Below are 18,577 nucleotides of genomic sequence, written 5' to 3'. Positions count from 1 at the left end.
CTCAAGTCAATCAAACATTTGTCCATAGTTAATTTTTTTTTTTTTTAATTTTGTCAAAGTCTAATAATCATTGATTTTCCAGCTTGCATGGAAGAACGACTACCCAAAAAGTCTTTTTTGCAGCTTGGTTTATTGCCTAAATCACTTTAAGTATCATTCATACATAACCTTTAAATCATTCATACATTAAGGGGCCGTTTGGTTGGGGGTATTCAACAAAGGAATGGGAATCGACGGGAATCATTCCCTTTGTTGTTGTTTGTTAAGCCACTTTTCCATTTCCCCTTTCCCCCTTCATTCCCCCAAATCCCTACAAGTTCATTCCCCACCCCCCAAGGTATTTCCATTCCATTCCTTGGCCACCACCACCCTCCTACCTACCCTCATCACCGGAAAAACTGCACCACCGCACCACCGCCTACCCTTCGCCGCACCTACCCCACCCCTCGCCGGCCATCCCCTCAACTCCCCCACCCCTCGCCGACCTTCCCCACACCCACGCATACCCTTGAATACGCCACCCCCTCTCCTCGAATCTGCACAGAAAATTGCACGATTATCCAGCGAATGACGGAAATAACTGAAATCGATAATTTCAGACTACAATGGCGGAAATCTACTGGCAATACGATTTATGTTATTTCAATTGACCTGGAAATTTGAATGAAAGAGGAAAGGAAAAAGAAATGACCAGTCTGATTTGAATAGTCAGATGAAGTTCGAGGAGGTTGAGCTTTGTAATTTCTTCCGAAATCCGCCATTGATGCTGAGCAACAGTTGCTTCTGCTGCAGGAGAGCGCGCGAGAGAGAGAGGTGGTGTGGGAAGAGCGCGAGAATGAGTTCACCTGTTCAAATTTCTGTGCAGGGAAAATGTATGGAGTTAGTTGATGGGGTTAGGTCAGAGCGGCGAGGGGTTAGGGATGGGCGGCGAAAGGTAGGGATGGGGGTTAAGGTTCCGTCCAGCCACCACAGCCTTCGAAAACGCGGTGAGGGTGTGCGGGTGCAGCGGTGGTGAATCTAGTGATTCCCATTGTTTTTTTACAAGCAAACAACATACTACATTTTAGGAATTTTCATTCCATTCCATTTCATTCCCTTTGTTCATTCCATTCCTTTTACCCCGTATAATCCAAACAACCAATTTTATAAATTAATTAATATTGCGAATTACAACTAAAACCCTATTCACTTCAACTTAACACTTAAAAAATCATTGTGGAAATAACAAAATACCACTTACTAAAGGTGAAATGTGAAATGCAACAATCAAAATATATACCGTACAATTAAAGTGTTACTGTTACGAGGTGCTCGACCAGTCCTACAATCCTTGTCGTCTAACAATATGAATAAAAACGTGAAAAAGCATTAGATTTTTTCACAACCCCTCTCTCACAAACTTCCCCAATATAAAAACACACAAATTATTCATCACTTTTACAATTTTTTCCTCCGCAACCACCTCCAACTCCGCAAACCAATATGTCCCTCTCATTCCTCCCCTCCTCCGGCGGCGGCGCCACCACATTTGACTCTCTCTCCTCCCTCAACCGCCCAACCATCCACCCAACCTCATCTGTCCTCCACCTTCCCAAACTCTGCCGCCGCCATTCCTTCGCCGTCAAAGCCACCGTCTTAGAAACAATCACCAAGACACCGCCGCCGTCATCGCCGCTTTCGTCTCAGTCATCTCTTCCTCTTAAACTCGTGTCGACCGAGTCTTTGAAGTACGAGAGCGGCTACCTCGGCGCGGTTCCGGAGTTCCAATCGTCGGAGAATGACTCCGCTGTTGCAATGGAGTGTTTGACTAATATATTGTCGTCTAAGGTTTATGATATCGCGGTTCAATCACCATTGCAGCTCGCGGAAAAGCTGTCTGAGAGGTTAGGGACTAATGTTTGGCTTAAGAGGGAGGATTTACAACCGGTGCGTTATGATTTTTTCAATTTAATTTATTTGCATTTGAATTTTTTTATGATCGTTGGCGAATTCGATTGAACACAGGAGACTTTAACCAAATAAACTAGTTGACAATCACTGTTTGAGAGTACTTTTAGTTCTCATAAGTCATAAGTGGTTGCTGATTTTTTATTTTATTTTATTACTTGTATTACATTATGCATATCTTGAATCGTTACTGATAGTATGTTATTTGGTAATTATGATAAATGATGTCTGGAAATCTTGAATAAGCAGAATTTAGGTCAGATTTTGTTTGATTTTTTTTTTTTTTTTTTTTTTTTTTTTTTTTTTTTTTTGCTGATTTAATTGAATTCAGGGGCATAAAAGAAATTATTATCTGAAAAAACAAATATTTAGCTAAATTAGCTGAGGATAAAATTTGGTACTAAATGGTTAATTTTGTTTGTTTTTTTTTTTTTTTTTTTTTTTTTTTTTTTTTTTTTTTTTTCCGTTAATTATGCTTGTTTTGATGAACTAGCAAGTAGCGTAGTCAGTGGATGGCAGTGTCTCAAAGATATGCAAGGTAGTAATCTACTGATGTAAACTTGCACTTTTGTCTTGACAAGAAATTTGAAGCATCGCAATTCTAGTGGTACTGTCATTTTAGCACTTGAGCGGCTGACATTAACAGTTTTGCAATATAAAACAAACCTTTTTCTTTGATTTGGTTGCTGTTAACGTTGAAAAATAAAATTACAGATGTTATAAAAAATTCACTATAATTGTAAAGAATTCAGATAAAAAAAATAAATAAATAAAATTGTTTGCAGAGGAAATTATATTGTGGATTATGAAATGTTGCAGAGTAGCTGAAACCACTACAAGATGTTAAGTATAACTCTTAATCTATTGTACAATGCCATGAAAATTTAGAGGAAATGTTGGAGAAATAGAAGGATAAGGGGAGTAATATAAAAGATTTTCTTTTTTTGGGCGTGTGGTGGGGGGTACCAGACTTGGTAGGTAAAAATGCAAAAAGATGTGAGTTTTACGATTTTAAGGACTATTGAAAGTAAACATAACAGCCTTTGTCCCTTAATACTACCTTCGTCTTTTTAGTGTTATAGCGTTTGTTCCATAATTCTACCTTCATTTTTTCCAGTGTTTCACTCACTTTTCTATTTCCTAAGTTCTACCCACTTTTACTTCATATTCTTTATAACATCTTTATATATATAAGAAGTATGCGGAGTATATATTTTTTGTCATCTCCAACTTCACCTCATGGGACCCTATTTTAGATAATACATCTCTTACTCTCTGTCACTTTTATCCTAAGAATAAATATACTCGCATAGGTGGTCCTTCTTTTTAGTTCTCCTTGAGTTTTGTTGCTACAATGATGAGTAGTACTCGTGAAGATGGAGGTTATATATATATTTTTAACAAAATTATGGTAACAATTTCATAAAAGTGCCGTCCTTTGTACTCTCATATTTGTTCATCTAGAAAATTGTTTCCTTTTCTATGAAGTAAGTTCTACATTTTTGAGGTAATAAAAAACTTGAGATTTCTCTCCTTAAAGCTTCTAATTTATCTTCCATCATGCCATGCAGTTTTTGAGGGTTCTATAACTCTTCTTTTGCAGGTCTTCTCATTCAAGCTAAGGGGTGCATACAATATGATGGTAAAGCTTCCGAAAGAGCAATTGGAAAGAGGGGTTATTTGCTCATCAGCTGGAAATCATGCCCAGGGGGTGGCTTTGTCTGCTAAGAAATTGGGTTGTAATGCTGTAATTGTTATGCCTGTGACTACACCAGAAATCAAGGTTAGAATATGTGTGACATTTCTTATGCCTTTGCCTGATATATTGTGACTTCATCTCTGAGGTATCTTAAAAACTGATGATTTTCGTGTTTTATTCAGTGGAAATCTGTAAAGAGGCTGGGTGCCACAGTTGTTCTTGTGGGCGATTCATATGACGAGGCACAAGCATATGCTAAGAATAGGGCAGAAGAGGAGGGGCGGACATTTATCCCCCCATTTGACCATCCAGATGTCATTATGGGACAAGGGACAGTAGGCATGGAGATTGTGAACCAGTCAAAAGGCCGTCCACTACATGCGATCTTTGTTCCTGTAGGTGGTGGTGGACTCATAGCTGGTATTGCTGCGTATGTAAAGAGAATTCAACCAGAGGTTGGTTTTGGCTGTGCTTTTTATTTTTTACTGTATGACAACCCTGTTCCATGATCTTCCTGCCCTTAGTGATATTCAGGGACAAAAAATTACCCTATTGTTCTTGCTGTTATTATATATCTTATGCTTTGAAGACCTGTGGTGCACTTATGTCTGTATGCTTTCTTTGCTACTTTGTTTGCAATGTATGTCCTTTCCACTTTGCTTTTACTGATTCTTAATATTCAGATTCCCTTGTAGCAATGTTAATATATTCTTATCATGATGATATATGTGCTATATCTCTTATCAGGTCAAAATTATAGGGGTGGAACCAGCTGATGCCAATGCAATGGCTCTTTCATTACATCATGGACAAAGAATTATGCTAGATAAAGTTGGAGGGTTTGCGGATGGTGTTGCTGTTAAAGTTGTTGGGGAAGAAACTTTTCGCATATGCAAGGAATTGATTGATGGTGTAGTTCTTGTTAATCGAGATGCCATTTGTGCCTCTATAAAGGTTAGCACCAAAATTTTAACCAGGACCTGCAATGTAGATCCATGCTCTAAATATTTCATGTATTGTGATTATAATTATCTATCACATTCTGTTCAATACTTGTGGCACACTTTGATTGCCGTTTCCCTCTTTTGTAGATTCATGCATTTATGAAAAATTTATCTCTCTGAATATGGGACCTAGTTATTTGTTAGGAAGCCATGGAAGTGACTGTGGTCTACTCATTGCAGGGCTCACTGACTTTTTGTTGACGCAGTTCTATTTTGAAGCCACAGTCATAACTTGAATGTCCAAATACGGATTTTCTGTTTTTAAGAATAATTGCTAAGCTAGATTAGTGAACTTGATTTCAAGAGGGATGTGCATCATCATCTTGAGGCTTATAAGATTCTCATTGTTCATTATGGCTATCAATAACTATTTATTGCTGAAATCTCTACTCTTCTATGTCCTGATTCTGTTGTGATTTAATTTTTCTTAACCTTGACCACACATCTCATTCTATTAAAAAAAATAAATAAAAGTTCTAATATATTTGAATATCATGACTACTTTCAGCTAATCTGTCATATTATATCCTGAATTGCTATTGTATTGGTTCAAGGAACATGTAGTTGCTAGAACTAATATTCTGATATGTTAAATGTAGAACATGTTCGAGGAGAAAAGGAGTATACTGGAACCAGCAGGTGCTCTTGCTCTAGCTGGTGCAGAAGCCTATTGCGAATATTATGGCATAAAGAATGAAAATGTTGTTGCAATCACTAGTGGGGCTAATATGAACTTTGATAGATTGAGACTAGTCACTGAACTTGCAGATGTTGGTCGGCAACGAGAAGCAGTTCTTGCAACTTTTATGCCTGAAGAACCTGGTAGCTTCAAAATATTTGCTGAGATGGTACTCATAGTAGGCCACTCATTTGAAAGTCAACTTTTTGCACTTGAAGTATCTTTTGTTTATATTCAAAGAATTTTGGTATTACAGGTGGGGCCAATGAATATTACAGAATTTAAATACAGATATAACTCTGCAAAGCAAGAAGCTTTAGTTCTCTACAGGTAAGCACTTCTGAAATCGTCTTTAAAGCCTCAATCTTGATGCCTGATTTCGGCGTCTTTTAATAATATCATTTCACTTATTTTGAGTTTTATCTAGTTGATTGCTCTAAATTTCCAATTTGCTAGCATTCTGTTCTAGTACAGAATTTATTGATGGACCAGGACCAGGAAAACTTCCAATTGGCAAAAGTAGGAAATTGTTCAAGTGATTAACTCTGACTTAAATTCAATTTTATAACTTAAGCCAACAAGTCACTCTGCTTTTCTAGATTAATTTTCTTCCTTCCTTTTGTTAGTCTGTTTTATATACAATATTCCACTCACTATTATAACCTGGACTGCAAGTATCCTTTTATTGTTTGAGTTCGTCTCCCAAATCCATTGAAATAAAGGGATGACATGAAACTTAAGTTCAGGTTTGGGTCCGGGTCAATTCTGGTCAGATCATGTTTGGGTCGAGTTGTATTTGATTCTATTTCCATTTCATTTGGCTTATTATAATTATATACATTAGTAGACACATTGATTGTTTAGGTAAGTTAGTTTGGGTCAGATAAAGTTCGAGTCAAGTGATATCAAGTATAGTTGGGGTTTCGGGTCAGGTAATAGGGTACGGGCCAAAACTTCCATCATGATTCTCATAGGCAAGTCAAGATTATGAGAGGTTAAATTATAAATTGAAACATGCCACCCATGTCTTCTAGAAGATTACAATATTTTCAAGTGAATTATTACAGCCTTTGGGTGGTCTTGTGTTATAAGATAATGAATAGTGTTACCAAGAAAGCCGTAAAAAGGCAGATTTCTCTTCCTTGCTGCATAGAGAAAATGAGTGTCTTTTAAGGTTTTGTACTATTTTCACAGTTGGATGGTTTCACATGCATAAACCCGGATATAATTAGAGCACAATAATAAAAATAATTTAGATTATAAGGGTGTGGTGCACTTTTTTTTTTTTTTAGAAAGTGTTAGGCTGAGAGCAAAAGGTTTCATGTGGTTACATTAATGTTTGCTTCCAATCTTCCGTCGTTGAGATAGATTATTGTATTTACTGAAACCTACTGTTCATAAGGCATACTTCATTACATTAGTTGGGAATAAGATCAGTGTATGAAAATCCGTGCTTAGGCATTGAGGAGCTAGATAATTGGGGTAGATCGAAATTAATGAAATGTTTTTAGAGTTGAGATCAGAAATGGAGTTTCTTGCAACATCTTCTAAGCTTTCTGTTGGGTGTTTGGGATTGTGGTTTGCTTTACTTTAATTGGGTATGCTGATTCCATTCTTTTTGCTTGTTCTCTCACAGCTTGTATATTCTGATAATAATTCATAGAAGCAGCAATAAGTTCTTTTGTCCGAGGTTTAGCTGCTCTGTTTGTAACTCAGATGCAGTTAAGTTCTCACTTCTAAAATTTGTTAGCAATCATCCAAACTTGATCTTAGTTATACAGTTTGAGTTTATGAGTGGAAAATAGTTTGGAGTGTGCTGGTTGCCAACAGAACTTTGATTATGCAAACTGCAATTGATGCCTCTGCCCATCCTAATAATTCTTATATGCTGCATATATTCCAAAACTCCCATGCCTTTCCTTGAACCAATGGATATGTTATCTTGTCTTAACTGAACTTCCAGTGGTCTGGCATTGTCAAAAGCTGCTATATAGTCCAGGACTTAATCAGATTGCAGTTGGACTTAACCAACAGGCATAAGCCTGAACTAGTGAAGTATCTAAATTCTATACAGCGTGCTCTTTTGTTTTGATTCTTCTTACATGATCACAACTTATACAGTGTACAACGTTGCTGGAAGGGCTATACAATTATATAAACCCTAATGCACCATAGGAATGTATCTAACTCTAACTTGAAGCTTGTATCTGATGTCATTCTTTATAAGCTATACAACTTTATAAACCCTAATGCACCATAGGAATGTATCTAACTCTAAATTGAAGCTTGTATCTGTGATGTCATTTTTTATAAGCTATAAGTCTAAACTATAGACCCCCTATGAGATTTGGCTTCTTTTTTTATTTCTTTCCTTTTGCCAAAGTCCGCTGACTATGTTAGTCATCCAGCAGTACCTATAACTTCTATACATGCATAACAATCTTATATTAAGAACAAGTTGTGATTTTTTTTCGCTGGTTTATGTTTATTTTGCAGTGTTGGGCATCATACTGTATCTGAACTTGAAGCAATGAAGGAGCGCATGGAATCTTCTAAGCTTCGAACTATCAACTTGACAAATAATGATTTGGTTAAGGATCATTTACGGCATCTGGTATGCATCTTCCTTATTTTGAAGTCAAAATTTCCATTTACAGATGATTATGAGTACTTTGGATCCAAAGTTGTCACCAGAAACGTCATAAAAGAACCATTCTGGTGCTTGAGGAAGGTTTTGGTGGAAGAATATACAGAGAGCCATGAGACAAAATTATTTGGCCTAAATCAAAGCGAAAATGAAAGGAATTCCAACGTATAAAAATCTATCAATGGTAAAAAAAATTATATAAGAAACATGCTTGATATAAAAAGGCCCCATTGAGCAGCTTTGTGTAGAAGGTGATTTATTAGATGTTCTGATTAAAGGTCTTTTAAAGCAGAAATATATTATCACTATTGCACTCACTATGCGTGAAGATTGACATGCCTTTATCAAGATGCACTTTCATTGTTTAATTACGTGTCACAAGATAGATTTCACTAGAAGTAAACCTTGGTTGCCTTTTTTTGTAGATGGGAGGCCGGTCAGATGTCCAAAATGAACTACTTTGTAGATTTATTTTCCCAGAAAGACCAGGAGCTTTGATGAAATTTCTGGATGCATTTAGCCCACAATGGAATATTAGTTTATTCCATTACCGTGCACAGGTGAGTTTTTGCCTTTTTAACCCCTCAAAATCTATCTTATACCATCTTATTTTTATTTTTCTCAAATTATTATTTATTATATGTTTTAGGGTGAAGCTGGTGCAAATGTATTAGTTGGAATCCAAGTTCCTTCATCCGAGATGGACCAGTTTCAGCAGTGTGCTGATAACCTCGGTTTCATGTACGCAATAGAGAATGAAAATGAAGTTTATGAGGTATTGATGCACTGACTTGTAGGCAGCGATAGGATCAAACAAGAGCTTTTTGACATCTTCAGAGAAGTGATGGTGCAAGTACCAAATGTGATTCAAACATCTTCAACTGAGAAGCAAAGCATAATTTATCTTGTAGCACAATTGTTTGATGATTTGTTGGTACACCATCCACTCCCTTTCGTTGCCTAACTTTTAACAAAAAAAAATTCTATGTATGCTACAAATTTGTGTAGAAGTTCTCTCGAACTCTAGTCTGTAGTATAGTGTTATAAAGTCTTGGTTACTAAATGATTGATTGAATGTTTGTAATTGTGTTCCAACTGAGTATTTTTATTTCTCCTTCAGTAACTTGGGTATGCAAGTTTTCCTTGCCCTTTTTATTTATCATTTCAAGCAACTCGCGTTAAGAGGATAATGATTGTATTACTACCTCCGTCTCACTAAAATTGTCTTGTATTAGGAAAATTAGTATTTTAAAAACTTGGTTGTAGAGTAGCTTGTGTAACTTTTGTTTTGTTCCTTTCCAAGTTTTTATATCTGCCTCTCTCCTTCGAAAGGGTATGAGCAACTCATTGGGATTTCCATAAAAGATAACTTGGGGCAATCTTAGTGGTGTAAAGGGAATACATTGAAAGTAGGCTTGGAAATATTGGATGTTACATAATTTATGTTTTCACCTCCTTTATCAATGGTTGGGGATGTCTACGCATGACGATTTATGTAGAAAGTCTTAAACATTCTTCAAAAACAAAACATTGTTAACTGTTATATTGAATGCTCTATTAAAAAAAGGTTAAAAGTTATTATTTTTTATACGGCAGCAGCAAAATGAAACAAACAATAGGAAAGAAAATTTGGGTAGTATTAGCTATCTCATGCACCAGTTGCACCTGATCCTTACGTAGGAACTCAGTTTTCTTTTTAGTCCTTCCGTAGTTATGTCAATCTAGTCATTTTTAGTCCTTGATCGTAGAACTTATCTTGTTTATACGATGGAATCACATGTTCTATAGCCAATTACATACCACTGTAAAAATAATAGTGAAAATACAATGCATTAATATACATGAAATTGGAAAAGTATCACTTATTTTATGAATCAATGTTAGCAGGAATTAGGAGTTACTTAATACAAAAGACAAAAACATGTGATTCCATACTATACACATTTGTTCTATGAGATGGTTGAGATGAATTTCAATCGATCAACCATCCATTCTTTTTCCTTAAAACAAAACTCAATCTTCCATTCTCATACAAACTTATATTAGCTTCTGAAAAAGATGTCATCTAACAAAAGCTCCAACTCTTCTAATTCCACTTCCAATTCAAGAAATAACTACAACCAATAATATGAAAGATGGAGATAAGCCAATCGTCTCGTTGATCTCCGTTCCAAAGGACCGTGAAGATGGACACGATCGTTTATGAAATGACTACTTGCTGACCCTCCTATATTCCCTCGAACAACTATTTTATCGAAGATTTCGTATGAACAAACATGTCTTTCTCCTTATAAAGGAAACTTTAAAAGGACGTCATCCAGTTTTTTAGCAAAGGCAAGATGCTAAAGGTAGATATGGTGCCTGGACATTGCAAAAATTCACAACCGCTATGAAGCTAATAGCTTACGGAACCGTTGGTGATTTCATGATCAGATCTACATTCGAATTAGTGCATCTCTTGCAAGAGATTTTCTGTAACATTTTGTGGAAAGAATTGTATTTTATTTTAGTGATGAATACCTTCGAAAGCCTAATGAAGAAGATTTGGTAAGACTACTATGAATTGGAGAACATCTAGGATTTCTAGGCATGTTAATTTCTATTAATTACGTGCATTGGCGTTGGAAAAATTGTTCACTTCGATTGAAAGCTATGTTTTCGTGAAGAGCAGGTAAACCCACATTAATTTTGGAAGTTGTGACAACATTTGACTTTTGGATCTAGCGTGTTATCTTTTGGATACTAGGTAAACCTAATTATATTAATATTCTTGATAGATCCCCTTTATTTTACAATTTTTTGAAGGTCATGTACCACCTGAAATTTGTATAATACACCAGGGTGCACCATGCTCATGGTGCACCTGGTGATGTGGCGTAACTAAATTGCTCGAATCAAATTATTGTAAAAAAAAAAATTCTAGCTTAATTACAGGGTGTTTTTTTCTGTTTAAATAGCTTTCAGTTTTTGATAATTATCCTTAATTGACATTTTTCATTTTTAGACATTTTAGAGAGGGAAAATTACAGAGATCCTAAAATTTTAGAGAGAGAAAATTACAGAGAGAAATTTGTCGTCCGATCGATAGAATTCTCTGTAGAAGAAGTTAGTAATGGTTTATCAATCCAAATTTCGCCATGATTCTGATGTTAGATTTGTTGGTGATGATGATGATGATATCAACAATTAAGGTGAATTCGAGGATATCGTAAACGAAAATGAAGGTAAATTGGTTAATCGGTTATCTTTTCATTTGTTAATTCTTATTTGGAAAAATTAACATGAGTGGACAAACCTTTGCCCGGTTTTCCAAGAATGGACTGACCTTTAAATCTTTCCATTTTGGACAGAAGTTTGCATTTTTTCTCCCAAAATGGACCAAGCAGGTCACCCTACCTGTTATACCAGGTAAACGTCCACTTGTCATTAAATTATTGGTTAAGGTTTTTTTTTTCAATTTTGATAATTTTTACAAAAAAAAAAGAAATAAAAAAAAAATCAAAACCACCCCACTGCCAGCCCCCCTCCCCTCATCCCACTTCCAGCCACCCCCCACAACAAAGAACAACCACAACATCACCACCAAACGCCAGCAACACCTCCAAGCACAGCACCACCACCGCAAGCAACCCGTAACCCCTGTTCTTTCGTGCCCACCATCACCGAGCTAATCTCAGCCATCGTTCCACCTTCACCAACAACAATCGCACACAATCAGCAGCGGTGAGAACTCTGGCCACTACCAAACCGCACTAACGGAGCAGCTCACAGCAATTTAGGCCACAAAAATAGAGCAAATTGCAGGTTCTGCTTATTCCCCTCCAATATCTGACCACCGCACCCCCTTATCCTTCCAATTCTTGCAGCCTCGTCCATCTCCGCCAAGACCCGATACCCACCTAACAGCCACCACTTGATCCCCACCTAACCTCCACCACGAACTCCCAACCCTACCCCCTCCTACCAGACCACTTGGCCACTACTTGACCCCATACACCGAACACCACCTGACCCACCATATAACCCCCCTACCACTTTAAAACAACCAAAACAGGAATTTGAACATTAAAATTCGAACACAAATGAGATTAATCTTCATTGAGGGGTGAATTGTGGTGTAGGAGGGTGGTTTCGAGAAGGTGGCTTAGGGTTCGAGGGTGGGGTCGCCGGCGCCGGGGGTGGGTTGGGCGCTGGCAGCCATCAGACGGAGGGAGGAGGGGTGGCTGGCAATGGGGTCAGGGAAGGAGGGGTTGGTGGTTGTGTCTATTGCTTGAGGTTGTTGTGAGTTCTTTTTGTTTTAATTTTTTTTTTAATTTAGAGGTCAACATAGGTAATGTTGACTTGAATAACCGGTTACCGGTAAACTCAGTCCATTATGGGCGAAAAATGGCAAACTTTTGTCCAATATGGGCAGATTTATAGGTTAGTCCATTTTGGGAGAACCGGCCAAAGGTTAGTCTATTTACGTTAAAAATTCCTTCTTATTTTTTATTGTTAAATTTAGGTATTATTGCTAATTTACATTTTATTATCGTTTTATAATTATATATTTATTTTTACAGCAATATGTTTAAGGTTAAGATGAAGTTCCTTTATTATTTAGTTATATCCTTTTATTTAACTTATTATATTTATTAGTGTTGAAATCAATGTTGATATTATATGAAAAACGCATATACATTTGCTAAATATATATGTACTTTGTTTTTCTCTTTATGTACTTTGCTGAAATCAAGTTGCTAAAATCAATGTTAATATTACGCATGTATATTTGCTAAATATATATATGTACTTTGTTGTACTCTTTATGTAATTTGCTCAAATCAATGTGCTGTAATCAATGTGTATATATTGAAGAACATTATTAACATATCAAAGAACGTATTGATATGTTAAAGAACATACATTCTTTCTCATGAAAAAGAAAAAAAAAATGTGGGTAATTAAAAATATTCTTTGGGTTTCAATTATACCAAGAATATTCTTTTTACTTCATAGTATGTTTTTATACTTTCATGTTCATGGTTTTTTTTTATTTTTTTTATTTTTTTTTTAGAAAAAGAGAGTATTATACGTAGACATGCTTTTCTAGTTTAACCCTTATAATATTATTATTATTATTATTATTATTATTATTATAATTATTATTATTATTATTATTATTATAATAATAATAATAATAATAATAATAATAATAATAATAATTATTATTATTATTATCTACATTTTTCTAAATTATATCATCTAATAATTATGTTTTTTTTTCTTTTTTGTAATCAGGATTACCAAGGTTGATGAGAAGTTTTTGGGACAATGATGGACTTTCAAATCTAAAGCATTCATCCATAATATTGATAAAGGACATTCATGTTATTAATAAAGAACATGATAATATCATGTAATGAACAATACGTTAAGTAACCATTATGATCAAAAGACAAATTTTAAATAATAATTCACAACAAGCGATGAAGGGATAGTAAAAGTACATTACGATTACAATTGATGAACATGCATATTTAGAATAGTTTACCAAAAGATCGAATTAAGAACATACAATATATGATATAATAACGAACTTGCAAAATTAATACTCTATATTATTATTAACTAATTATACATTACAAAATAATATAAAGTACATCGTGTTTTCCGATAAAGAACATTATAAAATCATCTAATGAACATTACAAGAGATACCCATGATCATAATTTAGACGGCCATTACAAGATCTAATAAACTAATTAAATATAAAGAAAGGATTTTTAAGTGAAAAATATGAATGCTTTTTTTTTTTTTTTTTTTTGAAAATATAGGGATATAATTTTTTTAGTGAAAAAAAAACTTTTCCAGTACAAATTTGAACGTTTTGTTTTGGAAAAGATTGTATTTTGGAATAAAATAATATGAAGAGAGAGAAAAAATGAATTTGGAAAAGTCAAATATTTTGAAAAGATATGACAGCTAATATGTGGGTAATTAAAGATCAATTAATAATTATCTTTTCCTAAATTAAAGGAAACTGAATATTCATATTTAATGTAGTATACTTTGTATCTATACCTGATGTTCTTTCCGCCTTTCTCTACTCTAATAAGCACGCGTTTTATTCATTTGGGTCTGTCGTTTTGATCCAGGTATACCATGCGCATGGTACACCTGGATGTAGGAACCACGCATTGTGCACCACCTAGTAACTATGTTGTGAGTGGTCGCTATTACAATATAAGTTATTATCTCATTGATGAGATATATTCTAAAGGGACGACATTCATTCCTATAATATCACTACCACACAAAGAAAAAGGTATTTTTGCCAAGCTGCACGAAGCTAGGCGAAAGGATGTTGAGCGTGTTTCTGGAGTGCTACAAGCTCATTTTGCAATAATATGGAATCTTGCGATAGCTTGTATCATTATACACAATATGATCATCGAGGATGAAAGAGATACATATAATATATAGTACAATCCAAATGAATATGATCAAGCTACATCTGCATCTTCAAGTAGTGGAAATAATGAAGAGTTTGTTCAGTACTAAATCAGCAACAATAGAATTGCAAGTTTGAAAAATTACATATCTATTGAGCCCTATGGATAGACTTAGAGGATCATTTATGGCTCAAATTCGGTGTATATAGTAGGCAAAATAATATGAATGATTAGGGGATTTTTCTCACCAATCACCATCTGACAAATGGACCAATCAGGTTCCGCCATGTGTCCGTCACATGGGCCAATAGGAGCCTGCCACGTGTCAAGCAATGATCCGTCCACTATGGACCAATTACGACACGACACGTGTCCTTCCCATGACACCTGGGATAACTGGTCACCAAGGCCCAACTTCCGAGGGAAGCCCAATCAGCCCAAGGTTAACCTAAACCTAGATTGACACGTTTCCCGAGGTTATAAATACCTCCCTTAATCCTCATTAAGAGAAAAAAACGCAGATTACACACATTAAACTCTCTCACCTAGAGAGACCCAATCACTTTAATTTCCGCATTAATTACTCCTTAATCAAGTACTAACTTGACCGTCGGAGGCGGATCTCCAATCATCCGGAGCATCCGTTTGTTTTGCAGGTACAGGCGTCCGGTTCCAGTCTCGGAATTGTAACTCTCCCGCAGGACATCAGAAAACCCCAAAACATTTTGGCGCCGTCTGTGGGGAGAGTACTTCTGAGATGGCATCCACGTTTGTACCGACTCCTGAAGAGAGACGTCCCCTAGACGACCCTCTAGTTCAGTCGGACCACGATACTGAGAATGAATTTGAAGTTGAAGCTCACACAGCTTCAGACGGGACCCTAAGGGCCCGACGTACCCGTCATACCGAAAGGAGGGAACGGGAACATCTTCATACAGGAAGCGAGCCAGCAGGCACACCGCCTGTTCGGCAACAGCCGACTGATGGGTCTGCTCCCATCACAAGGAACGAACTCATGACCTTCATGAGGGACTTCAAGGGAGAAATTCAAGAGTTGATCAACAAGAAGCCGCCTGCTCTGGACAAGGAGCAGTCGGCTAAGAAACCCTCCACTTCACAGAAGAGGAAGCCAGTTCAAGGGCGAGAGGCGACCCCTCATCCTAAATCTAGGAAGCGGGAGCCACATGCCCTTGATTTCACAAAATACCATTTTCCTACTCCAGGAAATAGGAAACCTGTTCGTCATATTCAGGCGGACGGGTCGAGGAAAACATACACAGACGCTCGGCTACTGCTAGAGCAGAAGAAGAGTGACCGATTGTCAGAGTCGGCCTCTACTTCAAACCTCCAAGACAGTCTGCGAAATACCTCGATGAGGCATACTCAGTCGTATCATGAGAGTCAGTCAGGCGGCACCTCCCGTCAGTCCGGCTATCACAGCGACCAGGCGGTACCAAACTTACCGTTTGTACCGCAACAACAGTATTTTTTACAGCCACCTCCGTTTAGTGGACATGCAGCAAAAAACGTCCAACCTATGGACTGGCAGCTACGGTTGCTTAGACTTGGCGAACAGCCGTCGGCCTTCTCCAAGGAAATTACTGAAGCCGCCCAGCCGGCCAAAGTGAAAAATGTATTAGTAGGCACCTATGACGGCACTACTAACCCAGAAGACCATCTGATGGCATTCACCAACCTGATGTACCTTCAAGGGTTGGATGATCCCACTTGGTGCAAGTGTTTCCCAGCGACTCTCAAAGGAATCGCACAACAATGGTTCGGCAACCTGCCGACTGGTTGTGTAAATAGCTTCAAGACGCTTGCTTACTTATTCACCTCCAACTTCGCCATGAACATCCCTGCGAAGAAGACGACCCTTGATTTAGGAACAATTCAGCAGGGCGAGAAGGAGGGGCTTCGTTCTTACATCAGGCGGTTTAACCTGATGAAAATGCAGATTCAAGGGTTACCGGATGAAGTAGCCTATACTGACTTTTTCAGAGGTCTCAAAGACGGGTCGACCTTCAAATTTGATTTGGTCCGAAAGAGGGTGGCGACTCTTCAAGAGGCCTTGATTGAAGCGGAAGCTTATATACAGGCGACTGATCTTTGTAGTACGGTAAAACAGTCAGACGGGAGAAGGTCTGACAAAAGAGAAGGACGACAGAAACAGTCGTCAAACAAAGACGAGAAGAGAAGAGAAAACAGCCGGCCTAGAAAAAGAAAAAAGAATTCAAACCATACTCCCCAAAGTATGCGTTTAACAAGGATAGCCAATTTATCCTAAAGGAAATCAAGGGACGGATCTCAATTGAGAAGCCGGTCCCCATGAAGGGTTCTGCAAACAACCGGAACCAAGAGAAATTCTGTGATTATCATGAAGATGTTGGTCATCACACCAATGAATGTATCAGTCTCATGCGGTATCTGGACCGCCTGGCTGAGCAAGGTGATCTTGACACTTATGTCAAGAAATCTACGGGGAACACTTCCTCGAAAAAGCAGTCGGCCAAAAAGAATCAATAGGCCGACAGTTCCGATACAGATGATGTAGTCGTCTACACCATTGCAGGCGGCTTCTCAGGAGGCGGCCCCACTATTAGGGGCAACAAAGACAATATCAGACGGTTAGATGTAAATTCCGTTCACCAAGAACGGCCCTCCAAATATTCATTTCCTGAGATTGTCATCACTGAAGAAGATCTAGGAGGGGTAAGAGGGCCGCATGACGACCCTATCGTTATTGAATGTAAAGTAGCCAACCAGAGAGTAGGCCGAATCCTCATAGATACCGGAAGCTCCTCAGATCTCATCAGTAGCAAATGTCTGTCGAAACTAAAATATCAGACTGATTGCATACATCCGGCATCCCACCCTTTAGTAGGGTTTGGAGGAGGAGTCGTCCACCCAGTGGGACGAGTGGATTTACCCATCCGCCTGGGCGAAAAAAGGGGAAGGACGACACATGGTAGTCTGGTTCCTGGTAGTAGAAGAACTCTCGGCCTACAACATGATTCTGGGACGACCAACCCTGAATAATTCCAAGGCTGTTATAATCCCATCTCTTATGTTGCTCAAGTTTGAGAGGGATAATGGAACAGTCGGGTCCCTAAGGGGAGATCAGAGGATGGCCCGAGAGTGCTATCTCTCGGATGTCAAGCCCACTGTTATGGCCACTATGTCGAGCGGTGGAAAAATAGACCTTGACAATGTCAAGGAGAGTGCGCCTGTTCAAGAAGCAGGCGGCAAGAAGAGAAAGGCATCCCAGACAGGGGCCGCAAGAAAAGACAGAAAATAGCAATCATTGGCAGAGGAGCGGTCGGATGAATTCCGCCCTCAGCCAGCTGGTGAGCATACGGACCTGATGTTAGATGACTCGCGTCCTGACAGAACAATCAAGGTTGGGACGACTGCTCTAAGGGACCTGGGTGACGACTTTCACAAACTATTGAAAGAATACAAGGACATCTTTGCATTCGAAGTCCATGAAATGCCAGGCATTAGTCCTGATCTGGCGGTACATAAACTGGCCGTGGATCCGAAAAAGAAGCCGGTACGGCAGAAGAAGCGGAACCATGGCGAAGAAAGAAGTCAGGCGGCAGCCGCCGAAGTTAAAAAATTACTTGATGCAGGGTTCATTCGGCAATGTTACTTCCCAGACTGGGTTGCAAATGTGGTGCTTGTTAAAAAGCCGAATGACACCTGGCGAATGTGTGTAGACTACACAGACTTAAACAAGGCGTGCCCAAAGACATTTACCCTCTGCCTAAAATTGATAACCTGGTCGACTCAACAGCCGGCCATGCTTTGATGAGCTTTATGGACGCCAAATCTGGTTTCCATCAATTTCCTTTATGGGAGAAAGATCAGGGGAAGACGGCCTTCGTCACTGATCAGGGGTTATACTGTTACACGGTCATGCCGTTTGGTCTTAAGAATGCCCCAACCACTTTCCAGCGAATGATAAACACTGTGTTCTTTGATCAGATTGGGAGAAATGTCGAGGCATATATTGATGATATGATTGTCAAGTCTAAACTTCAGAAAGATCATCTGTCGGACCTCTGAGAAACTTTCTCCACACTCAGGCGACACCATGTCATGCTTAATCCCAAGAAATGTGTCTTTGGAGTTGAGTCTGGGAAATTTCTCGGATTCCTTATCAA

At 38.0% G+C, this 18,577-nt stretch overlaps 1 protein-coding gene across 1 annotated transcript; it reads left to right on the top strand.

Moving 5' to 3' along the window:
- Positions 1-1,358: 1,358 nt before the first annotated feature.
- On the top strand, positions 1,359-9,135 carry LOC110704322 (threonine dehydratase biosynthetic, chloroplastic-like). The gene is made up of 9 exons (XM_021882111.1): positions 1,359-1,926; positions 3,551-3,730; positions 3,829-4,101; positions 4,394-4,600; positions 5,250-5,498; positions 5,586-5,659; positions 7,826-7,943; positions 8,402-8,536; positions 8,626-9,135. Exons 1-9 carry the CDS (start codon positions 1,483-1,485, stop codon positions 8,764-8,766), a joined length of 1,821 nt encoding a protein of 606 aa, XP_021737803.1. The 5' UTR covers positions 1,359-1,482; the 3' UTR covers positions 8,767-9,135.
- Positions 9,136-18,577: the final 9,442 nt, after the last annotated feature.

This window comes from Chenopodium quinoa, unplaced genomic scaffold (genome assembly GCF_001683475.1).
Source record: "Chenopodium quinoa cultivar QQ74 unplaced genomic scaffold, ASM168347v1, whole genome shotgun sequence".
Taxonomy (NCBI): Eukaryota; Viridiplantae; Streptophyta; class Magnoliopsida; order Caryophyllales; family Amaranthaceae; genus Chenopodium; species Chenopodium quinoa.
This window is presented reverse-complemented; position numbering and strand designations above follow the sequence as displayed.

Coding starts and splice junctions, on each gene's coding strand:
- LOC110704322 (XM_021882111.1), top strand. CDS start 1,483: ATGTCCCTCTCATTCCTCCCCTCCTCCGGCGGCGGCGCCACCACATTT. Junction 1,927..3,550: donor AGAGGGAGGATTTACAACCG/GTGCGTTATGAT, acceptor CTTCTTTTGCAG/GTCTTCTCATTCAAGCTAAG. Junction 4,102..4,393: donor TAAAGAGAATTCAACCAGAG/GTTGGTTTTGGC, acceptor ATCTCTTATCAG/GTCAAAATTATAGGGGTGGA.